General features: G+C 47.9%; 1 protein-coding gene across 4 annotated transcripts in view; it reads left to right on the top strand.

Moving 5' to 3' along the window:
• Klhl22 (kelch like family member 22) overlaps positions 1 to 17,860 on the top strand; it is a 35,178-nt gene extending 17,318 nt beyond the window's left edge. For 3 of the 4 annotated variants that reach the window (XM_074061218.1, XM_074061219.1, XM_074061220.1), the window contains 6 exons: positions 115 to 280; positions 4,339 to 5,057; positions 7,480 to 7,672; positions 13,815 to 14,048; positions 16,885 to 17,199; positions 17,388 to 17,860. In XM_074061218.1, the coding sequence (XP_073917319.1) occupies positions 115 to 280; positions 4,339 to 5,057; positions 7,480 to 7,672; positions 13,815 to 14,048; positions 16,885 to 17,199; positions 17,388 to 17,489 (1,729 nt within the window). In that variant the 3' untranslated portion in view covers positions 17,490 to 17,860. Of the gene's footprint in view, positions 1 to 114; positions 281 to 4,338; positions 5,058 to 7,479; positions 7,673 to 13,814; positions 14,049 to 16,884 lie in introns of all 4 variants that reach the window. The other variant, XM_020160717.2, reaches the window with a different exon arrangement.
• The last annotated feature ends 479 nt before the right edge of the window (positions 17,861 to 18,339 follow it).

Below are 18,339 nucleotides of genomic sequence, written 5' to 3'. Positions count from 1 at the left end.
TCATGCACACTCATAACCAGCCCTGCCACTGGCTCTTGGTCCCTTCTGAATGTTGTTTGTAGCCTGAGCTGTTATACTGACTCGTGTAACCTGCCTTGTCTCTTTGCTTTGCAGAGGGATGTTTGCTGGGGGATTAAAGGAGATGGAACAGGAAGAGGTCCTAATCCACGGTGTGTCCTACAATGCTATGTGCCAAATCCTGCACTTCATATACACCTCTGAGCTGGAGCTCAGCCTCAGCAACGTGCAGGAAACACTGGTTGCTGCCTGTCAGCTTCAGGTGAGGCTTGCCGCATGAGGCAAGGCAGACCCATACCACTATGGGGTTTCCCATACATTTGTGCTGCCTGCTGGGCAGTGGCATTGGTGGGGGTGGGTCAAGAAGATCAGGAGGTTAAGAATTGAAGGAGGTCATGGAGCGGGGAGGGCACCTTCGTGTTGAGCCGTGGGAGCTAAAACAGAGTGGTTCCCAGTGCTCCTGGCCCAACCTCCTCTCTGCCTCCGCCTTTTACTTTTTGCTGCTTCCTTCCTCTGCCTGGTTTCCCTGCCACAGTGAGGCAAGTGGTCCAGGTCTGAGACTGGTATTTGTGATGGCCTGTGTGTTGTGATGTCTGGCAATGGTGAGCCTGCAGCACATGCAGGCCTTTTCTGCCCACCCTCTATGTTTGGCCACTCACATCTCTTTTTCTTTTCGAAATAGAGTCTCACCGTGTTGCCTACACTGACCCCAAACTCACAGTCTTTCTGCCTCAGCCTCCCAAGTAGCTGGGATTGTAGACGTATACCACTAGGCCTAGCCCTGTCCCTTTAAAATATTTGTTTTCTGAGGCTTTGACAATGTGCTTTACATTTCAGAAGTTTCTGTTGAATCTGAGTGGTATGGGTACAGTTACAGAGGGCTGGGCCTACAGGTGCTTTTTAACTGCTAGTCAGAGTTACCACTTAACTACCTTTCTTGAAATGAAATGCTGTACTGAGTTCATCATTCTGACCTTTTTCTCAGATGATAGCATGTTTGGAGCAACTAGAAAAAAACTCAAGTCACAGGAAAACCATCCTGTTTGAGGGATATCTGAAGGCCCTACCAGCACAGCAGTGCCATGGTATCACTCCAGGACATGTGCTTATTGGGCTAGTCTGAGCACAACTAACCTTGTACTTGCATGAGGGGTGAATGAGCCAGGGCAGCCTTTACAAACAGAAGACTTACTTTATGTTTTTTTTGGCTCAGCGATCTCTTCTGTTCCACCTCCCTGTCATTGTTGCTTTGGTATCCCTCATCCAGTTCTCCAGCCTCCCAGAACTGCCTCTCCTCGGTGACCTCAGAATATTTCCCCCTAGTGCTGTCCACGTCCTCTTCTATGCCTGCGCCCTCCAGGTGCTCTCCCCTCAGTCTTTTATTCTGTGTGTTCTCTGACCACTCTTCCAGTACCCTGGGCTCAGAGCCTCAGGCTCCTTGAGCTTTTGTACCATCTTCATTCCCTATATCCAAGTTTGGATATGTCATCTTCCTCATTCTTGTTCATCACTGTCTCTCGTTTCTATTTTCACTTCCTTTTCTTTTGTCCGGATTTCTATCTCTATTTCTGCTGCCTTCTTCTCCTGTATGCATCACTGAGGCACACTGTCACCAAATCATCTTTCCCATCACCACTTTTCCTCTCACCCTCAGCTTGGAGGCCTTCAATCTCTTCTCTTCTATTTGACTTTTGTGTGTGAGCACCCTGGGCCATCTGCCCCAGTGCTGCAAAGGCTGCCTTAGGGGCAGCAGTAGGCTTTGGGCTTTTTGTTTGTTTCTTTGTTTTGTTTTTTGGCAGTACTTTTTGAACTCAGGGCTTCACGGTTGCAGGCACTCTACCATGTGAGCTATGCCTCCAGCCCAAAGATTTTTTTGTCCATGTTTCTAAACTTTTTTTTTTTTTTTGGTAGTTCTGCAGTTTGAACTAAGGGCCTCACACTTGCTAGGCAGATGCTTAACCACTTGAGCCACTCAAACAGTCCTGGCTTTGTTTTTAACATACTTTTTTTTGTGGGGGGAAGCAGGGTGGTACTGGGGTTTGAACTCAGTGCATCATGCTTGCTAGGCAGGTGCTTTACCAGTTGAGCCACTCCACCAGCTCATCAGAGGCAATTTTTTTGAGACAGGTTCTCACTATGTACCAGGCTGGCCCTGAACTTGGGATCTCCTGCCTCAGCCTCCCCAGTACTGTGATTATAGTAGATGCATGCCACCATGTTTGGCACCAGGTGTAGTTTTTTTTTTAACATATACAAGTTTTCTTTGGCATAAAGTATGGAGTCTGCAGGCCTACCAGATCGTGTTTGTTCCTGTAGTAACTATTGGTGGCTTGTCCCCCTGTCCTATGTCCTGGACTAGTTCTGTTATCAGACACTTGGCAGTGTCCCCTGAGACTTGTGTCTGAATCCCAGTGAAACTGTGTTCATTGTATGATTCCATGCAAATAATTCCCTTCTCTGAATCTCTTGTTGGGCTCCTGAATGGGCCTGCTCTTCTAAAAAGAGGATATGAAAGAGAAAGGATGGGAAGCCATGAGTTCTTGGTGTGGAACGCCTGGTTCTTTCCAGGAAATTGTTACTAAAGCTCACAAAGAGCTGTTGGATCTCACATTCTGCCCAGAACCTGGTCTTCAGGGCCCGGGCCCAAGACAGAAGTAGCATTTTAAGAAGAAGTGACAAAGCAGAAGTGGCTGCTAAGGGATAAAACAAGTGGTCAAGTGAAGACTTTCAGGGTTTAAGAGAGCATCATGGGGACATCTCACTTGGGGTGCCCATATCCCCAGTAGCTTGTGAGTATTCATTCAGCCCTTAGAGTATCACCTGGCAAGCAAGCATGAACTGTATTTTGAATTAAGGAAAAAGCAGATTTTAAATGTTTATTAATATGCTGCAAATACCAGCAAAACCCCTCATGCTGTGGTTACTTTATTGATGATGCTGTTAGTCTGATACAACATCCCTTGGGATCCTCAGGGGACTGGTTCTAGGATCCCCTGTAGGCACCAAAATCCAAGGATGCTCGTCTCTTTAAAAGTGTATAGTACTTGTATATAACCTATACACATCTTCTCTATACACTTTGAATCGTCTCTAGATTATTGTAATACCTAATCCAATGTAAGTGATATATAAATAGTTTTTATATTGTGTTGTTTAGGTAATAATGACAAAAAAGTGTTACATGTTCAATGCAGACACAATGGGTTATTTCAAATATTTTTGATTGTTTAATATTCAATATGCAAATATTCAATATTCAAATATTATTTATTTCCTCAAAAGTGAAACCTGCAGATAGAGCCAACTGTATTTGCATTTTTAGAGAGACTCTAAAATCCTATTTTCCTAAAGAATTTATCAGTACCTGGTTTGTTTTCCCAGGCAGTTTCCTCTAGAACCCTTCCCTTTGTCTCCCTTTCTTGTGCCTGTCACCCATGGTGTCCTTTAACAGCCTTCTGGGACCATGGGGCCCATTGTCAGCTCCCTTCCTCTCAGTGCCATTTCCTTACATGCCTTCCTTTCCTCCCACTGGTGCTTCTGTGCAGGTGGAGATGGGTAATTCTACCACCTGGGGACCCTGCACTCACTGGAGTCCAGTGGGTTCTTGACTCAAGGGAGGGCCCCAGGATAGCTTGCCAGCTTTTCAAGAATTCCAAGTCAAGGACTTGAGATGTGTGCTGGGTGAGTCTGGAGCACATGGTTGGTGAGTGGCATGGGGCCTGGACCTGGTAGGGTCACTGGCCTGTGGCTTGGGCTGAGCTGCCCATTATGAGAGTTGGTTATGTTTGTTGTTCCCAGCACTTCAGGAAAGGCAGGCTCTTTTAGAGAGTCTGTGGGTAGGGGCAGAGAGTGGTCCCAGGCCCCTTCCAAAGCAGAGATGTCTGACACAGTGACAGTTTTTATGTGAAGGTTTGTGCTGTTTCTTGCTTCTCTGAAGAGCTGGTACTTTTGATCTGAAAGGTAGTTGAGATATATCAAGGGTTCTCTCTGTGGCAAGTAATTCCTGTGCACTCATCCTCAACATATTTCTTCTCACTTTATTTCTATTATGTAGATAAGAAAACTAAGAATAAAAAAAAATGAAAAAGGAAACAGGCCCAGAGAAGTTAAGAACATGCCACACATCTCCAAGCCAAGATTTAAACCCAGCCAGTCTGCAGAAAGCCTCAGGCATGTCTAGTGTGACAGGTTGGGGGCTTCTACTTTGCTTCTCCATACCCTAGGACCAGTGCAAGGGCTGTATTTCTGCTGTCATCCTGTCTTGCATCCCCATATGCTGTTCTCCAGTCAAGACTTGAATGGTTGTCATTCTCTTTGCAGATCCCAGAAATTATCCATTTCTGCTGTGATTTCCTCATGTCCTGGGTGGATGAAGAGAACATCCTCGATGTCTACCGGCTGGCAGAGCTCTTTGACTTGAGCCGCCTGACTGAGCAGCTGGACACTTATATCCTCAAAAACTTTGTGGCTTTCTCCCGGACTGACAAGTACCGCCAGCTTCCCCTAGAGAAGGTCTACTCCCTCCTCAGCAGCAATCGTCTGGAGGTGTCCTGTGAGACTGAGGTGTATGAGGGGGCTCTGTTGTACCATTACACCCTGGAACAGGTGCAGGCTGACCAAATCTCCCTGCATGAGCCTCCCAAGCTCCTCGAGACCGTGCGGTTTCCCCTGATGGAAGCTGAGGTCCTTCAGCGGCTGCATGACAAGCTGGGACCTAGCCCACTGCGGGACACAGTGGCCAGTGCCCTTATGTATCACCGGAATGAGAGTCTGCAGCCCAGCCTGCAAGGTCCCCAGACGGAGCTACGTTCAGACTTCAAGTGTGTTGTAGGCTTCGGGGGCATTCACTCTACACCATCCACTGTCCTCAGTGACCAAGCCAAGTACCTGAACCCCCTGGTAGGAGAGTGGAAGCACTTCACGGCCTCCCTGGCCCCCCGCATGTCCAACCAGGGCATCGCGGTGCTCAACAACTTCGTGTACTTGATCGGAGGGGACAACAATGTCCAAGGATTCCGAGCCGAGTCCCGATGCTGGAGGTGAGAAAGGGAACTTGTCAGTAAATTTAACAAGGATTGTTTCGTCTTCTCCCAGTAGTTTTGAACCAACTCTGGGTTTTACCTCTCAGTTTGTAAGTTTTGCAATCCAAATATCTGGATTAAAATTTGTCATTTTAGGCCAGGCGGCTGGTAACTCACCCCTATAATCCTAGCTAGGGAGGCAGAGATCAAGAGTATCAAGATTCAACACTAGCCTGGGCAGATAGTTCTTGAGACCCTATCTGAAAAATACCCAACACAAAAAAGGGCTGGTAGAGTGGTTCAAGTAGTAGAGTGCCTGCCTAGCAAGCATGAGGCCCTGAGTTCAAATTCCAGTTCCACAATATTTTAGTCAGCTCACACAGCTATAATAAATACCATAGACTGGGTGGCTTAAACACCAAATATTTATTTCTCTATCTGGTTCTGTGAAATCTGATGTCTTGATGTCAGCCAGTTCAGTTCTGGTGAGGGCCCTTTCTTGCTGTGTCCTCACATGGTAGAGAGAATAAGCTCTAGTATTGTTCTCTTCCAGGAGATTAATCCCATCCTGGAATGGGTTGGGGAAAGAGAGACAATTGGGGGCTTCAGGCTCACAGATCCTGGCCCCTCGTAGCTCTGGGATCATATGTGTCTACCCAACAGCCTGTGTGTTTCATATGTGCCTAACAGACTTCCAGACCTGGGCACAGGGAGAAAGGGAAAAAGCCCTCAGGAAGTGGGCCGAGTCTGGGGCAAGGGATGCTGGGAAAATGAGTGTGGACTTGGCCTGTGAAGGGCCTCAGGTACAGGGCTCAGGCATTGGATTTTGGAGTGTGTGAGCAAGACCTTTGCTGGTATGAGTGGGAGTAGATAGATGGGGGCACAGGAGTTTGTTGAGAACAGGTGAGTAGCCAGGTGGATGTGTCTGAGAGGCATTTGCAAGAGTGAGTCCAAACTACAGAGAGAGCAATGAGTGACAGGTGGCAATGCTGGGTAGCTGAGATCAGACTTCTGGCAAATCAGAAGCTCTGTGTAGGCAGATGCAGGGCTATAGCAAAGGAACTGAGTGACAGCCTTTGTAGACTTTTGAGGTGGGCAGTGAGGAGGGGTTGGCTCTGTGCAGGGGTAGGGGATGATGCTCCTTGCTTGGAGACTAGACTTTTTTTTAATGACAGCAGGAAAAGAGTTAGAAAGCAAGGTTTTGACTTGCAGACAGCTGCATTGTCTGTGAAATGGTCCTGATGAGGGAGTTGTAGGTTGAGAAAGAGGTCAGCAGAGGCCAAAGTTCCTCCCTCCATGTCTTGCATACTCTCCCTTCTCTATGTGGCTTGGGCCTGTGCTATTCAATATTACAGGCTGTCCCACAGGTGGCCTTAGCCTAGCAGCCTTCCTAGGCCTAGACAGACTCTTCTGGCCTTCTGTAGTGTCTTTCCTCCCTAGAATCCCACAGAATTCTGCCTTCAGGAGTGCACAGTTCAGGCAGGAGTTAGCACGTCCACTTCCGTGGAAGCTTCCATCAGGGGTGGGAAAGAGAGGATGCCCCAGCTGGGAGGTCAGGAAAGCCATGGGAGTAGAGAACAGGACAATTACTTAAGGTGCCTGACAGACTGATGGGAGCCTAGCACATTAGTGGTTTTTTGTTTTTTTGGTTTTGCCCAAACAGGCTTTGAACTCAGGGCAAGCCTCTACCACTTGAACTCAGGGCAAGCCTCTACTCTAGCCCTTTTTTGCTTTAGTTAGTTTTCAGGTAGGATCTCATGTTTTTGCCTAGGGATGGCCTCAGATCATGATCCTCCCACCTACAGCCTCCCACATAGCGGGACCATAGACATGTGATACCTTGCCAAGATTATTGATGGGGATGGGGGGGGGGTCTCGATAACTTTTTGCCCAAGCTGGCCTTGAACTGCAGTCCTCCCAATCTCTACTTCCCCAGTAGCTGGGATTACAGCATAAACCACTATGCCCAGCCAAATGGTGAGTATTAACAAGGCTGAGGCTGTGGTGGGTACTATGTGCAGACCACATGTAATAGTGTGTTAGGGGAGACTGATTCGCCTGTCTGTCTGAGAGGCTGTAACTAGGAGCCTTCCTGAATTGGGGACAGGTAAGAAAGAGGTAGCTGTAACAGCCTTTGGGCAGCCTAGCATAGACAGTTGGGTGGGCTACAAACTCTCCCAAAGGTTACACTGGGAAGGGGCCAGCATTATGGGCAGAAACCCAGGAGACTGCTGACCCCATTTTCCAGACTGTGCGTATGAGCACACCTATGTTCAGGTGTGTATCACCTGCTGGGTCAGCATGTACTAATGGGTGGGGGCAGCTGGGGGCTGTTCAAGGTAGGCTGTGGCATAGGGGGAAGAGGAGGGGCAGGAAATGTTGGCCTAAAGGGCAAGCTGCCCTCTTGGTCAGTGATGTGCTGTCTTCGTGTCTCTCAAAGGTACGATCCGAGGCACAACCGCTGGTTCCAGATCCAGTCCTTGCAGCAGGAGCATGCAGATCTGTGTGTGTGTGTAGTGGGCAGGTACATCTATGCCGTGGCAGGCCGAGACTACCATAATGACCTGAGTACTGTGGAGCGCTATGACCCTGCCACCAACTCTTGGGCCTATGTGGCCCCACTCAAGAGGGAGGTAAGGAAGCCCTCCAAGAGGGGCCTTCTGCTAGATTGCCCTTTCCCGGGCCGTGCACTCAGGCTCAGGTGTCAAGGCTAGTACTAGTCCCAGGCCAGGAAATTAGGCCAAGATGCTGCACTGAGTGCTTTAGTGGAGCCATATAGGGAGAGGGTACATCAAGGTTCCAGATTTCATTCCTCAGACCAGTGGCCCCATGCTGAGTTCTTGCCATAGCATGCTGATCCATGAAGTTGCTTAATTCTGTAGATGAAAACCTCCTTTCTTGTCCCCTGTCCTAGCTGAGATGAGCTGGAACATTTCCAAAAATATCATAAACAGGAGGGACCCTGAGAGAGGAGGGCTCTCAGCAGCCTGGTTCACAGGCCTGTGCTTGGACATCTGTCTCATAGGCGCCCTGGAGGACAGGGCTTTCCAGGAGCCAAGAAAAAGATGGTCTTGAGGTTTTATTTTGTTTATTTATGTTTTTTTTTTTTTTTTTTCAGTATTGGAGCTTGAACTCAGGGCCTATACCTTGAGCCACTCTGCGAGCCCTTTTTCGTGTTGCCTTTTTTGGAGATAACCGGGCTGGCTTCAGACCTCGATCCTCCTGACCTCTGCCTCCTGAGTAGCTAGGATTACAGGCATGAGCCACCGGTGCCTGGCTATTTATGTATTTATTGAGTTACTGGGATTTGATCTCTTGCTAGACAGGTACTCTGCCACTTGAGCCACTCTGTCAGCCCTCTTTTTGTGTTGGGTATTTTCAGGATAGGGTCTTGTGAACTATTTGCCCTGGCTGGTTTCGAACCAAAATCCTCCTGATCTCTGCCTCTTGAGTAGCTAGGATTACAGGCATGAGCCACTGAAGCCCTGCTTGTTTTTGTATTTTTAAAATATCACGTACATCTGAATAACACTACTTTGCTTTATTCCAATTTGGAGATGTTTAAAATTATGTTCATTATGCAGAAGTGATGCTTTAGGGAGGTGCTTTTCATTTATTGTGTAGCTCTGGGGTACTGGAACCTGGCCCCCAAATCAGCAGTGGAATCCCAAGGGAGGAAGGGGCCTTGCTGGCCATGGTTTTCCAAGGCCTAGCCACTGAGAACAGGGTATGCATCCTGCTAGTGCCAGTAGTGCTGTTTGCAAAGCACCTGTTGTGTGCTGACACCTCTGGAGGTACCCGAGCACCGCAGAGGCAGAGGATGATGTGAAGGCCACACACACTGGCTCTGCCCCAGACTTGGCCCACACTTGCTCAGGGACCTTGGCAGGAGTTCTGACCTTTGGGAACTTCTTTCCACTGCCTGCCATTTTTCTTTCTTTCTTTCTTTTTGGTGGTACTAATGCATGAATTCAGGGCCCCATTCTTGCTAGGCAGGTTCTACTATATGAGCCACTCCATCAGCCATTCTCTCTCGCTCTTCTCCAAACCTCCAGGGACTGAGATTTGACCCCAGTGGGCTTGGAGTGGGGTTTCCCTGATGGGTCCAGCTTCTATACTCAAGTCACTAGCCACAGCCCCAGCAGATTCCAGCCATCCTTCCTCACAGGCAGCTGCATGCTTCCAGCCATGGCCTGCTCCTTGCTCCTCAGCTTCTTTGGAGAAAGGAAGCCTCCGTGGAGGGATACTTCCCCAAATCCTAGAGAATGGAGCAGAGTTTTCATGCAAAAAGTCAGGTGGCCCTTGAGACTTGAGGAATCCCATTCCTAGAGTTCGGGAAGGGTGGGTGCGGGGAGCAGCTTGGTCAGCTTTGTCTGTGGCTGCAAGGGAAACTGCAGTTCTCTAGCTTGGCCACAGAGGGGCAACCTTGGCCTTCAAACAGCTTCACGGAAGCCAGTTCTCCTTCCTTCTTTCAGGCGTGTGCCTCCCATGTACCAAATCCTAGGGATCCCGTGGTGACAAGAAGTGACAAACCTGGTCACCCCCAAGGAGTTTATAGCCTTGCATGAGAGACCATCCAACAAATTAGTAAAGTAGTTACAACTGCAGTAAGTGGGATTAAAGAAATGAAGGAATTGAGCTGAAATTTTTCAGGAGGTGGGCAGGGTTCTTGCAGGTGAAGTGAAGATAAACTATCTGAGAAAGTGTCAGACCGAGACCTAAAAGAAAACAGGCAGCATTTGCAGGGGAAAGACTTTCCAGAGCAGGGACAACTTCAGTCTATCTGAGAGGAGGAAGTTTGGAGAGTGCTTGTGAAAAGCTGAGAGGAGCATGAGGAAAGGAGGCTGGGCCTGAGCAAGGCTGGGGCTGTGGAGGGAAATGGACAGGCTAAGGTGTGGTTTGGAGGTAACTCAAAATGGTTCATAGAACTAAATGTAAAAGTATAAAACTTTGTGTGTGTGCTGGGAATCAGATCCCAGGGCCCTTCATGTTAGGAAAGAACTCTACCACTGAATTCCATCTTTAGCCCTCGGTTTTTTGAGAAGGGTCTTGCTGTATAGCTTAGACTGGCTGGTACTTGCTATATAACCCAGGATAGCTTGGACTTGAGATCCTCCTGCCTCAGGCTCCCAAGAATGCCACCATACCTAGTTTAAAACTATAAAACTTTTAGAGGAAAAAAAAGCAGAAAAAAATTTTCAGGATCTAGGTGACATTTTAGATTTGATTTCAAACATGTGAGCCATAAAAAGAAAAATTGATAAATTGAACCTCTTCAAGACTAAAATTTTTTGTTTATAAAAGACCCTCTTAAAAATAAAATGAGGCCAGGTGCCAGTGGCTCATGCATATAATCCTGGCTACTTTTAGAGGCAGAGATCAGGAGGACCACAGTTCAAAGACAGGGCCTGGAAAATAGTTCAAGAAAATACCCAAAACAAAAAAGGGCTGGAGAAATGGCTCAAGTGGTAGAGCATCTGCCTAGCAAACATAAGGCCCTGAGTTCAATCCCCTGTGCCACCAAAAAAAAAAAAAAAAAAAAGATGAAGCTACAGAGTGAGAGAAAATATGTGCAAACCATGTATCTGACAAAGGACTAGTTTCCATATATATAAAGAACTTTCCCCAGGTACCAGTGACTCACATCTGTAATCCTAGCTAACTTGGAAGGCCAAGATCTGGAGAATCAAGGTTCAAGACCAACTAGGGCAAATAATTTGCGAGACCCCCATCTCCAAATAACCAGAGCAAAATGGACTGGAGGTGTGGCTCAAGTGGTACAGTGCCTACTTTGCAAGCATGAAGCCCTGAGTTCAAATCCCAGTCCCACCAAAAAATGTGGGGAATAGACCAGGTACAGGGGCACATGCCTATAATCCCAGCATTCAGGGGGTTGAGGCAGGAGGATTGTGAGTTTGAGGCTAGGTAGGGCTACATAGTGAGACCTGTCTCAAACATATAAAAAAGATTGCAAGAGACATTGCACTAAGGAGGCTATACAGATGGCAAATAAACATATGAGGAAATCCACAACATGGTGGGCTCCGGTGGCTCACGCCTGTAATCTTAGCTACTCAGGAGGCAGAGATAAGGAGGATCACAGTTCAAAGCCACCCTAGGCAAACACATTGTGAGACCCTATCTCAAAAAACACTTCACAAAAATAGGGCTGGTGGAGTGGCTCAAGGTGAAGGCCCTGAGCTCAAACCCCAGTACCCCCCACACACACATACAAAATATATATATAGACAACATCATTTGCCATCAGAGAAATGCTAATAAAGTCACAGTGAGAGAGCCACCTATCAGAATGACTGAAATAAAAAGTGCTAACACTCCATGCTGGTGAGCATGTGGGTACATTGTGTTGTTCTGCTTTGCTGGTAGAATGTAATTGGTACCCTCCAGAAAAGAATGACGGTTCCTTCTAATTACCACGCAGCTCAGCAGTTGCCTTCCCCTGCAGTTTATTCCCAGAGAAATGAAGACTTCTTTGCTCATAAATATTCATAGCATCCTTATTGGTAATAGCCAGAAACCGTAAACACATCAGATGTCCTTCAACAGGTGAGTGGTTAAATAATCTGAGGTAGACACACAGCAATAGAAAGAAACCAACTATGCATAAATGCAGCAACCTGGGAGAATCTGGGTAGGCCTAGAAGGCCAATCTAAGAAGGTTATGTGCTGGGCTGGCAGAGTGGCTCACATGTACAGCACCTGCCTAGCAAGTGTGAAGCCCTGAGTCCAAATCCATTAACCACACACAAAAAAAATTTCATAATATTCTTGAAATGACAACATTATAGAAATGGAGCAGAGATTCGTGATTAATGGGGATTAGGTGTGGGGATTTGGAGCACAAGGCAAGTGGATATGACTATTGTCAACTTAAATTGAGTAATAGAGTGACCGACTCTCCAGAATAAAGTGTTCATTTGAGAATAGCAAGGGAGTGATTACGATCTGGAGATGTGCTGTGGTGGACTATTGGCACATCCAAGAGGGGCTCGTCAAGGGGAAGCTTTTTTTTTTCTTTTTTGTGGCATGGGGTTTGACCTCAGGGCTTTACACTTGCTAGGCAGGTGCTCTACCATTTGAGCCACTCCTCAAGCCCCAGGATAAACCTTTAAAGACAGCAGTCCACAAAAGCTGTTTTGGAATGAACCTCATTGACTGCAGGTGTTGGCAGCTATTCACAGGTAATGCTGGCTGTTACTAGGGAGGTGCCCCTATAGAAGAAGTAACTTAATGGATTCATTGGCATAGGTGCAGAGGTTCCTTCCTTCATGGCCTCCCAGCAGTGTTTGGTTTGGGTTCAACACAAGCAACTCCATTTTGGTACTAATAGCCTTTGCACTATTAAAAGGGCAGTTGGGGAATTCTGGTGGTGATGGAGAAGTTCTGGGACAGCATCAGTATCAGTCAGTATCCTGGTCATGATTTTGTAATAGAAACTCTCACCACTGAGGGAAGCTACATGAGGGGTACATGGGACCGCTGTTACTGCTTCCAACTACATATGCCTCTCTGCTTACCTCAAATTGAAAGCTTACTCAAGAAAATAAACCTTCCCAGACTGCCACTAGTGATGGGAAAAGATCCAATCCCTTGGTGCATGTCTTGCCTACTGTTTTGTCTACCTGTCCCGTTTCTTCCTGTGTTACCCAGAAGGCGTAAGGTTAGTGACCCTGTGACACAGACTTACAGCCTCCACACTCCAAGGAGCTCCTCTCCCTGGAAAACACATAGTGCCTCTTGTGGCCTGCTAGGTATGAGTAAGTGGATCCAGAGGGGACAGGTACAACATGAAGGATACACGTGCAAGTTTGTGGGCTGCACCGTGTGGACACAGCTCCCTAGAGTGGAGGTAGAAAGCCCATGGGAAGTTGAGTACCAGAATTAAGCAGTGTGTGGTGTGTTTTCCATACTTATCACTAAAGTGGTAGTGTTCCTTGTACATTCCTCCTTTGGAATCCACAGAGGATTGGTTCCAGAACCCTCCAAGGATACCAAAACCCATGAGTTGCCAAGTCCCTTGAATAAATTGGCCAGTGTTTGCATAAAATCTATACATATCCTCCTGTATACTTTAAATCATCTCTGGATTGCTTACCATACTTAGTACATTGTAAATACTGTGTAAACCGTTGTTACACAGTACTATTTAGGGGATAATGACAAGAAAAGAATGTCTATATATGTTCAGTACAGACGCAACGTATTTGAGTATTTTTGATCCACAATTGACTGACTCCACAGATGAGGAGCCTACAGGTACAGTGGGCCAACTGTATTTGATTTTGTGTCTCATTCTTTTCCTGCTCACATCAACTTTTATATCTGTAGATACTATGTGCAGACAGATCTGGAAAGCTGGGTCAGCAGGCCTCGAGGGTTGCTTAGCCAGTGGAGTGAAGGAGGGACAGAGGCCAACAAGGGCTGGTCATCATTGCCCATGTGTCATGACTGCAAAGGAGGCTTGATTTTCTTGGAATTTCCCCACCCAGATGTTTCCTTTAGGGGAAAAGGAGAAACAAAGATTATATTTGATCTCTGGGTCTATAGATGTGTTATCCTTATTGAGAAGTTAGGGTCACTGTGTAGGACAGTATGTCCAGCCAGAATCTAGGGAGCATTCTCCCCATCATGTGAGGAGCAAGCCACGATGTTGTGAAGCTTTGAAGTACTGCCAGGCACGTGTGCTGGCTGCCTTCCTCACTGCCCTTTTGCCTACTCCCTACCCACCCTGGCTCTCTCGGTGGCTCCATGCAGGTGTATGCCCACGCAGGCACCACATTACAAGGGAAGATGTATATTACCTGCGGCCGCAGAGGGGAGGATTACCTGAAAGAGACGCATTGCTATGACCCGGGCAACAATACCTGGCATACCCTGGCTGACGGGCCTGTCCGGCGTGCCTGGCATGGCATGGCTACCCTCCTCGATAAGCTGTATGTGATCGGGGGCAGCAACAATGATGCTGGCTACAGGAGGGACGTGCACCAGGTGAGCCAGGTCTGGGGCTGCCTACTCAAGTTGGCAGAGCCAGTTTAAGGTTCATAGTGAATTGAGTGGGAGGTACCAGGAATTCCCATATGGCTCCTGCCCCCACGCAGGCCCAGCTCCCCTGCTGTGGTTGTCTCCACTAGAGAGGCATATGTTATGGTTGATGAACCCCTATTACCACACCACCACCCTGAGTCCATAGCTGATGTGAGACTCATTTTTGGTGTTGCATGCTCTGTGAGTTTGCAGAAATGGGTAGTGATGTGTCCACATTAGAGTATCTTTTCATCTGAAAGAATTTTTTTTTTTAATTTTGAAGGTACTGGGGTCTGAACTGAGGGTCTTACACTCACTAGATAGGCACTTACCACTTGAGCCTTGCCTCCAGCCTTATTTTTTTAATGAGGTCTTCATAACTTTTTCCCCTGGACTGGCCTCAAGCCCCAATTCTCCTAACCTCTGTCTCCTGAGTAGCTAGGATTACACTGCACCCGGCTTAGAACCTTTGAAAAAAGAATGGAGAAGGATGAGAAAAGCACTCATACCTGGGTGACTGAAAACCTTGGGTTTTCATTCTGCCTGTGAATACTTCTGCCTATTTGTAGGCAAAGAGCACCCCAAACCAGATGTAGTGGTACATAGCTATAATTCCTGCCCTCGAGAGGTATAGTCAAAGGCCAGCATGGGCTACATCATGAGATCCTGTCTCAAGACAAAACAAACAGAGCATCCCAGTATGCCCTCTCACTGACATTGGTCCTAGGCTTTCTCTAGTTTATTGCTCATCTTCATAACCACAACCTGCCCCATCCCTCCCAGTAGCTGTGTAGTATTCTGTCAAATTATTCCTCACACCGTCTCAAAAACCAAAACCAAAAATATTCCTCACCACGTTATGAGTAATACTTGCTGTGAAGAGCTTTTCAGGTATTTTGGATTTTCTTATGTTCATATAGAGGTTCTCAAAGTGTGATCCCAGACTAGCATCTGCTTCACATGGGAGTGCTGTTTTAGGGGAGGTGGTTCTTAGGCCCTGCCTTAGACCACTGATTTGGGAGCTAGGGGATAGGACTGGACCACCTGTGGTGAGAATCTGGGCCAACATACTAGTTTCCTATTACTGCCCTAACAAATCACCACAAACTTAGTGATTTCACATAAATTTATTCTTCATAAGTCTGGCAGGCTGAAATCAAGGTGTCATCAGGCCATCTTTCCTTCATGCAGAGGATCTAGGAAAGATTGGTCTGCCGCTCACTCAGCTGTATGCAGAATTCAGCCTCAGTGGCCACAGGACTGAAGTTCTGGTTTCCTTGCTGGTTGTCAGCTGATGACTTTTAGTGGCCTCTGTCCCTGGCTCAGGGCCACTTCATCTTCAAAGCCAGCAAGGGCAGGTTGAGTCCTCCTCACTTCCTATTCCTCTTGTCAGAATTCCTTTTCCACTTTTGAGGGCTTGTACAATTACAGTGCTCCTCCATTTATGATGGGGATGGAGTTACATCCTCATAACCCCATGATTAATGGAAAATATTCTTGTTCAAAAATGTGTTTAATCCACCTAACCGACAGAACCTCACAGCTTACCTCACAGTTGATCCCCTTGGCGTGGACTGGCTGACTGGAAGCTGCAGCTGGCTCCTTCTGTCCAGCATCTTGTAAGAGGATTATATCATGCATCACCAGCCCACAAAAAAGTCAAAATTTTAAAAAGTATATTTTCTACTGAATGTGTTGTCACTTTTTTTTGCACCATCATGAAGCTGAAAAATTGTAAGTTGAACCATCTTAAGTCTGTAAATGGGACCACCCAGAAAATTCACCCCCAAATCCACCTGACCTCAAGGTCCACACCCTAAATCCTACCTGCAAAGTCACTTTTGCAATATAAATTAACATTCATCACTTGTGGAGATTAGGACCTGGATATCTTGAGGGAGGGGCATTACTCTCCCTATTACAACTAGAAAACCAAACATCCCAATCAAGTAAGACTTTTATGTCTTTTTTTTTTTTTTTTTTGGAGACAGAGTCTCACTATATACCTAGGCTGGCCTCAAACTCACGATCCTCTTGCCTCTGATTCCAGAGTGCTGGAATTGCAGGTATGCACCACCAGGCCTGGACTGTGTCTCTGACTACCTATTGCCAAATCCCTCTCCTGGCATACCAGACAGATATACGGTAGTATGGCTTTACTGCATGCCCACCAGCATTGGGTTTTGTGATTTTTCTTTTCCCCAGTTGTTGCAATTTAATGGTTAACATTTTGTTTTTGCATTTCTTGGATTACTAGTAGGTTGAACATTTTCCCAAGTTTTTGTAGCTTTGGAGAATTTTGATAAGAAGAGAAAGAGTTCATGGTCATGATTAGTCAGCAAGTAACAACTTCCATGTGTACTCATGCTAGTGATGGGTACTAGAGAGAGGTAAAGACATTTGAGCGGCTCAGTGTCCTCATTCAGTTTCAGTCTGGTGGAGGGGAGAGAGGCAGGACCCTCAGATCATAGAACATGGCAGCCTGCTGAGAGGATGCCCACACATGTGGGAGCAAAAGGCTGGTTATGGGCTAGGTAGGCTGGAGAAAGGCTTGTGGTAGAATGAGGCCAGAGCTATGCTGTTCTAGGTGGGGGGAGGGCGGGGGGCTACAGTGCTACAGAGCTGTCCATCTCTGGGCAGGACAGTGCACCCTCCTGACCCATGGACAGGAAGCTTTAGTTCTAGGTGTGTTAGTCTTCTAAGGGCCTGTCAGACAGTGGCAGGTGACTAAGGCTGCCTGGGGTGGGCTGGCAGCTTGTTTCAGCAGGTGCCCAGGCTCACCCTGGTGTTGGCTTTGCAGGTGGCCTGCTTCAGCTGCACATCTGGGCAGTGGTCATCGGTCTGCCCACTTCCAGCTGGGCATGGCGAGCCCGGCATTGCCGTGCTGGACAACAGGATCTATGTGCTGGGTGGCCGCTCTCATAACCGTGGCAGCCGCACAGGTTATGTGCACATCTACGATGTGGAGAAGGACTGCTGGGATGAGGGACCCCAGCTAGATAACTCCATCTCAGGCCTGGCAGCCTGTGTGCTCACTCTTCCCCGCTCCTTGCTCAGAGAGCCGCCCCGAGGGACCCCAGACCGCAGCCAGGCTGATGTGGACTTCGCCTCTGAGGTGATGAGTGTGTCAGACTGGGAGGAATTTGACAACTCCAGCGAGGATTAGGGTTCTTCACCTGGAGTTAGGGAGGGGTTGGCAGCAAGGTCCATGGGGCTGGGGCCAGAACACCTGGCTCCAGGGTGGGGGGCCCTTCCCCAGGCCCTCATGGCTCACCCTCTCCTGGTGCCCTTTCTTCATTCCAGCCCTTGGCCAGCCTGCCACAGGTGTTTGAGGACTGCTACAGACTTTGTGGCTGTGGATTATATTATGATGGGAAATGTTCCCAAAAGGCTATCATCCTCTGAAGGAGTGACCAGGCCCTGCCCTCATTGGTGAGCCCAGAAGGGTTCCCGTCACCAGCTGTCTTGGCCTTCCCCAGATCTAGTCCTTGCTGGGATTGAGAAGGTCTCTTCTTCAAGAGGTCCTGGAGACTGGCAGCCCAGGTGATGGGGCCAAGGCACATGGTGCCCTTCTTTCTGTTAACAGGATGTGGCTTGTGAGCAGCCCACCAGCAGCCAGGGCCTTAAGGGACTGGGAGCTCACTGAGGGCAGAGAGAGAGCAGAGGCACATAAAGTTACTTGGGACTGGTTCTGGTGATGAAGAGATCCCCTACTGCTGGGTTTTTCTGATCCCATGTTGTCAGAGTAAATAAAATAAAGCATTATACAAAAGGTATTGACTGTTTTCCTGTGGCTATAGCCCTGGTTCTTTTCCACTCAGTACATCGGTGTGGCTTCTGGGGGAACATAGATTTCAGGGTCAGAACGGCCCTGGGAGATGGGTTATGGCATGGGAGCCAGGCCTCTCCTTGAGCTAAGGGGCAGGAGGTCAGGGTGCTGCCTCCCTGCCTTGGAGGGAAGCATGGTATCCCGAGCGAGCGGGAAGGGTGGCTACCTGGAACCTGGTGGCGGGGGGCGTCCCTGACTGCTTGTGCAACTTTGCAGAGGAATTCTCCCAGCCAGGGCCTGGTGAACTTCTGGCACTTACAGGCTCTTGCCAGCCTTTCTTCACTCTGGCCCCTCAGCAACCTGTCACAGGCTGCTACTGACTCTCCAGCTGTGGATTGTCACAATGAGAAATGTCCACAAAAGGCTGAGGTCCTCTGAGGGAATGACCAGGGCCTGTCCTTGTAAGGCCTAAGAGGACTTGTCACC

The sequence above is a fragment of the Castor canadensis genome, chromosome 18 (assembly GCF_047511655.1).
Source record: "Castor canadensis chromosome 18, mCasCan1.hap1v2, whole genome shotgun sequence".
NCBI classification, from domain to species: Eukaryota; Metazoa; Chordata; class Mammalia; order Rodentia; family Castoridae; genus Castor; species Castor canadensis.
This window is presented reverse-complemented; position numbering and strand designations above follow the sequence as displayed.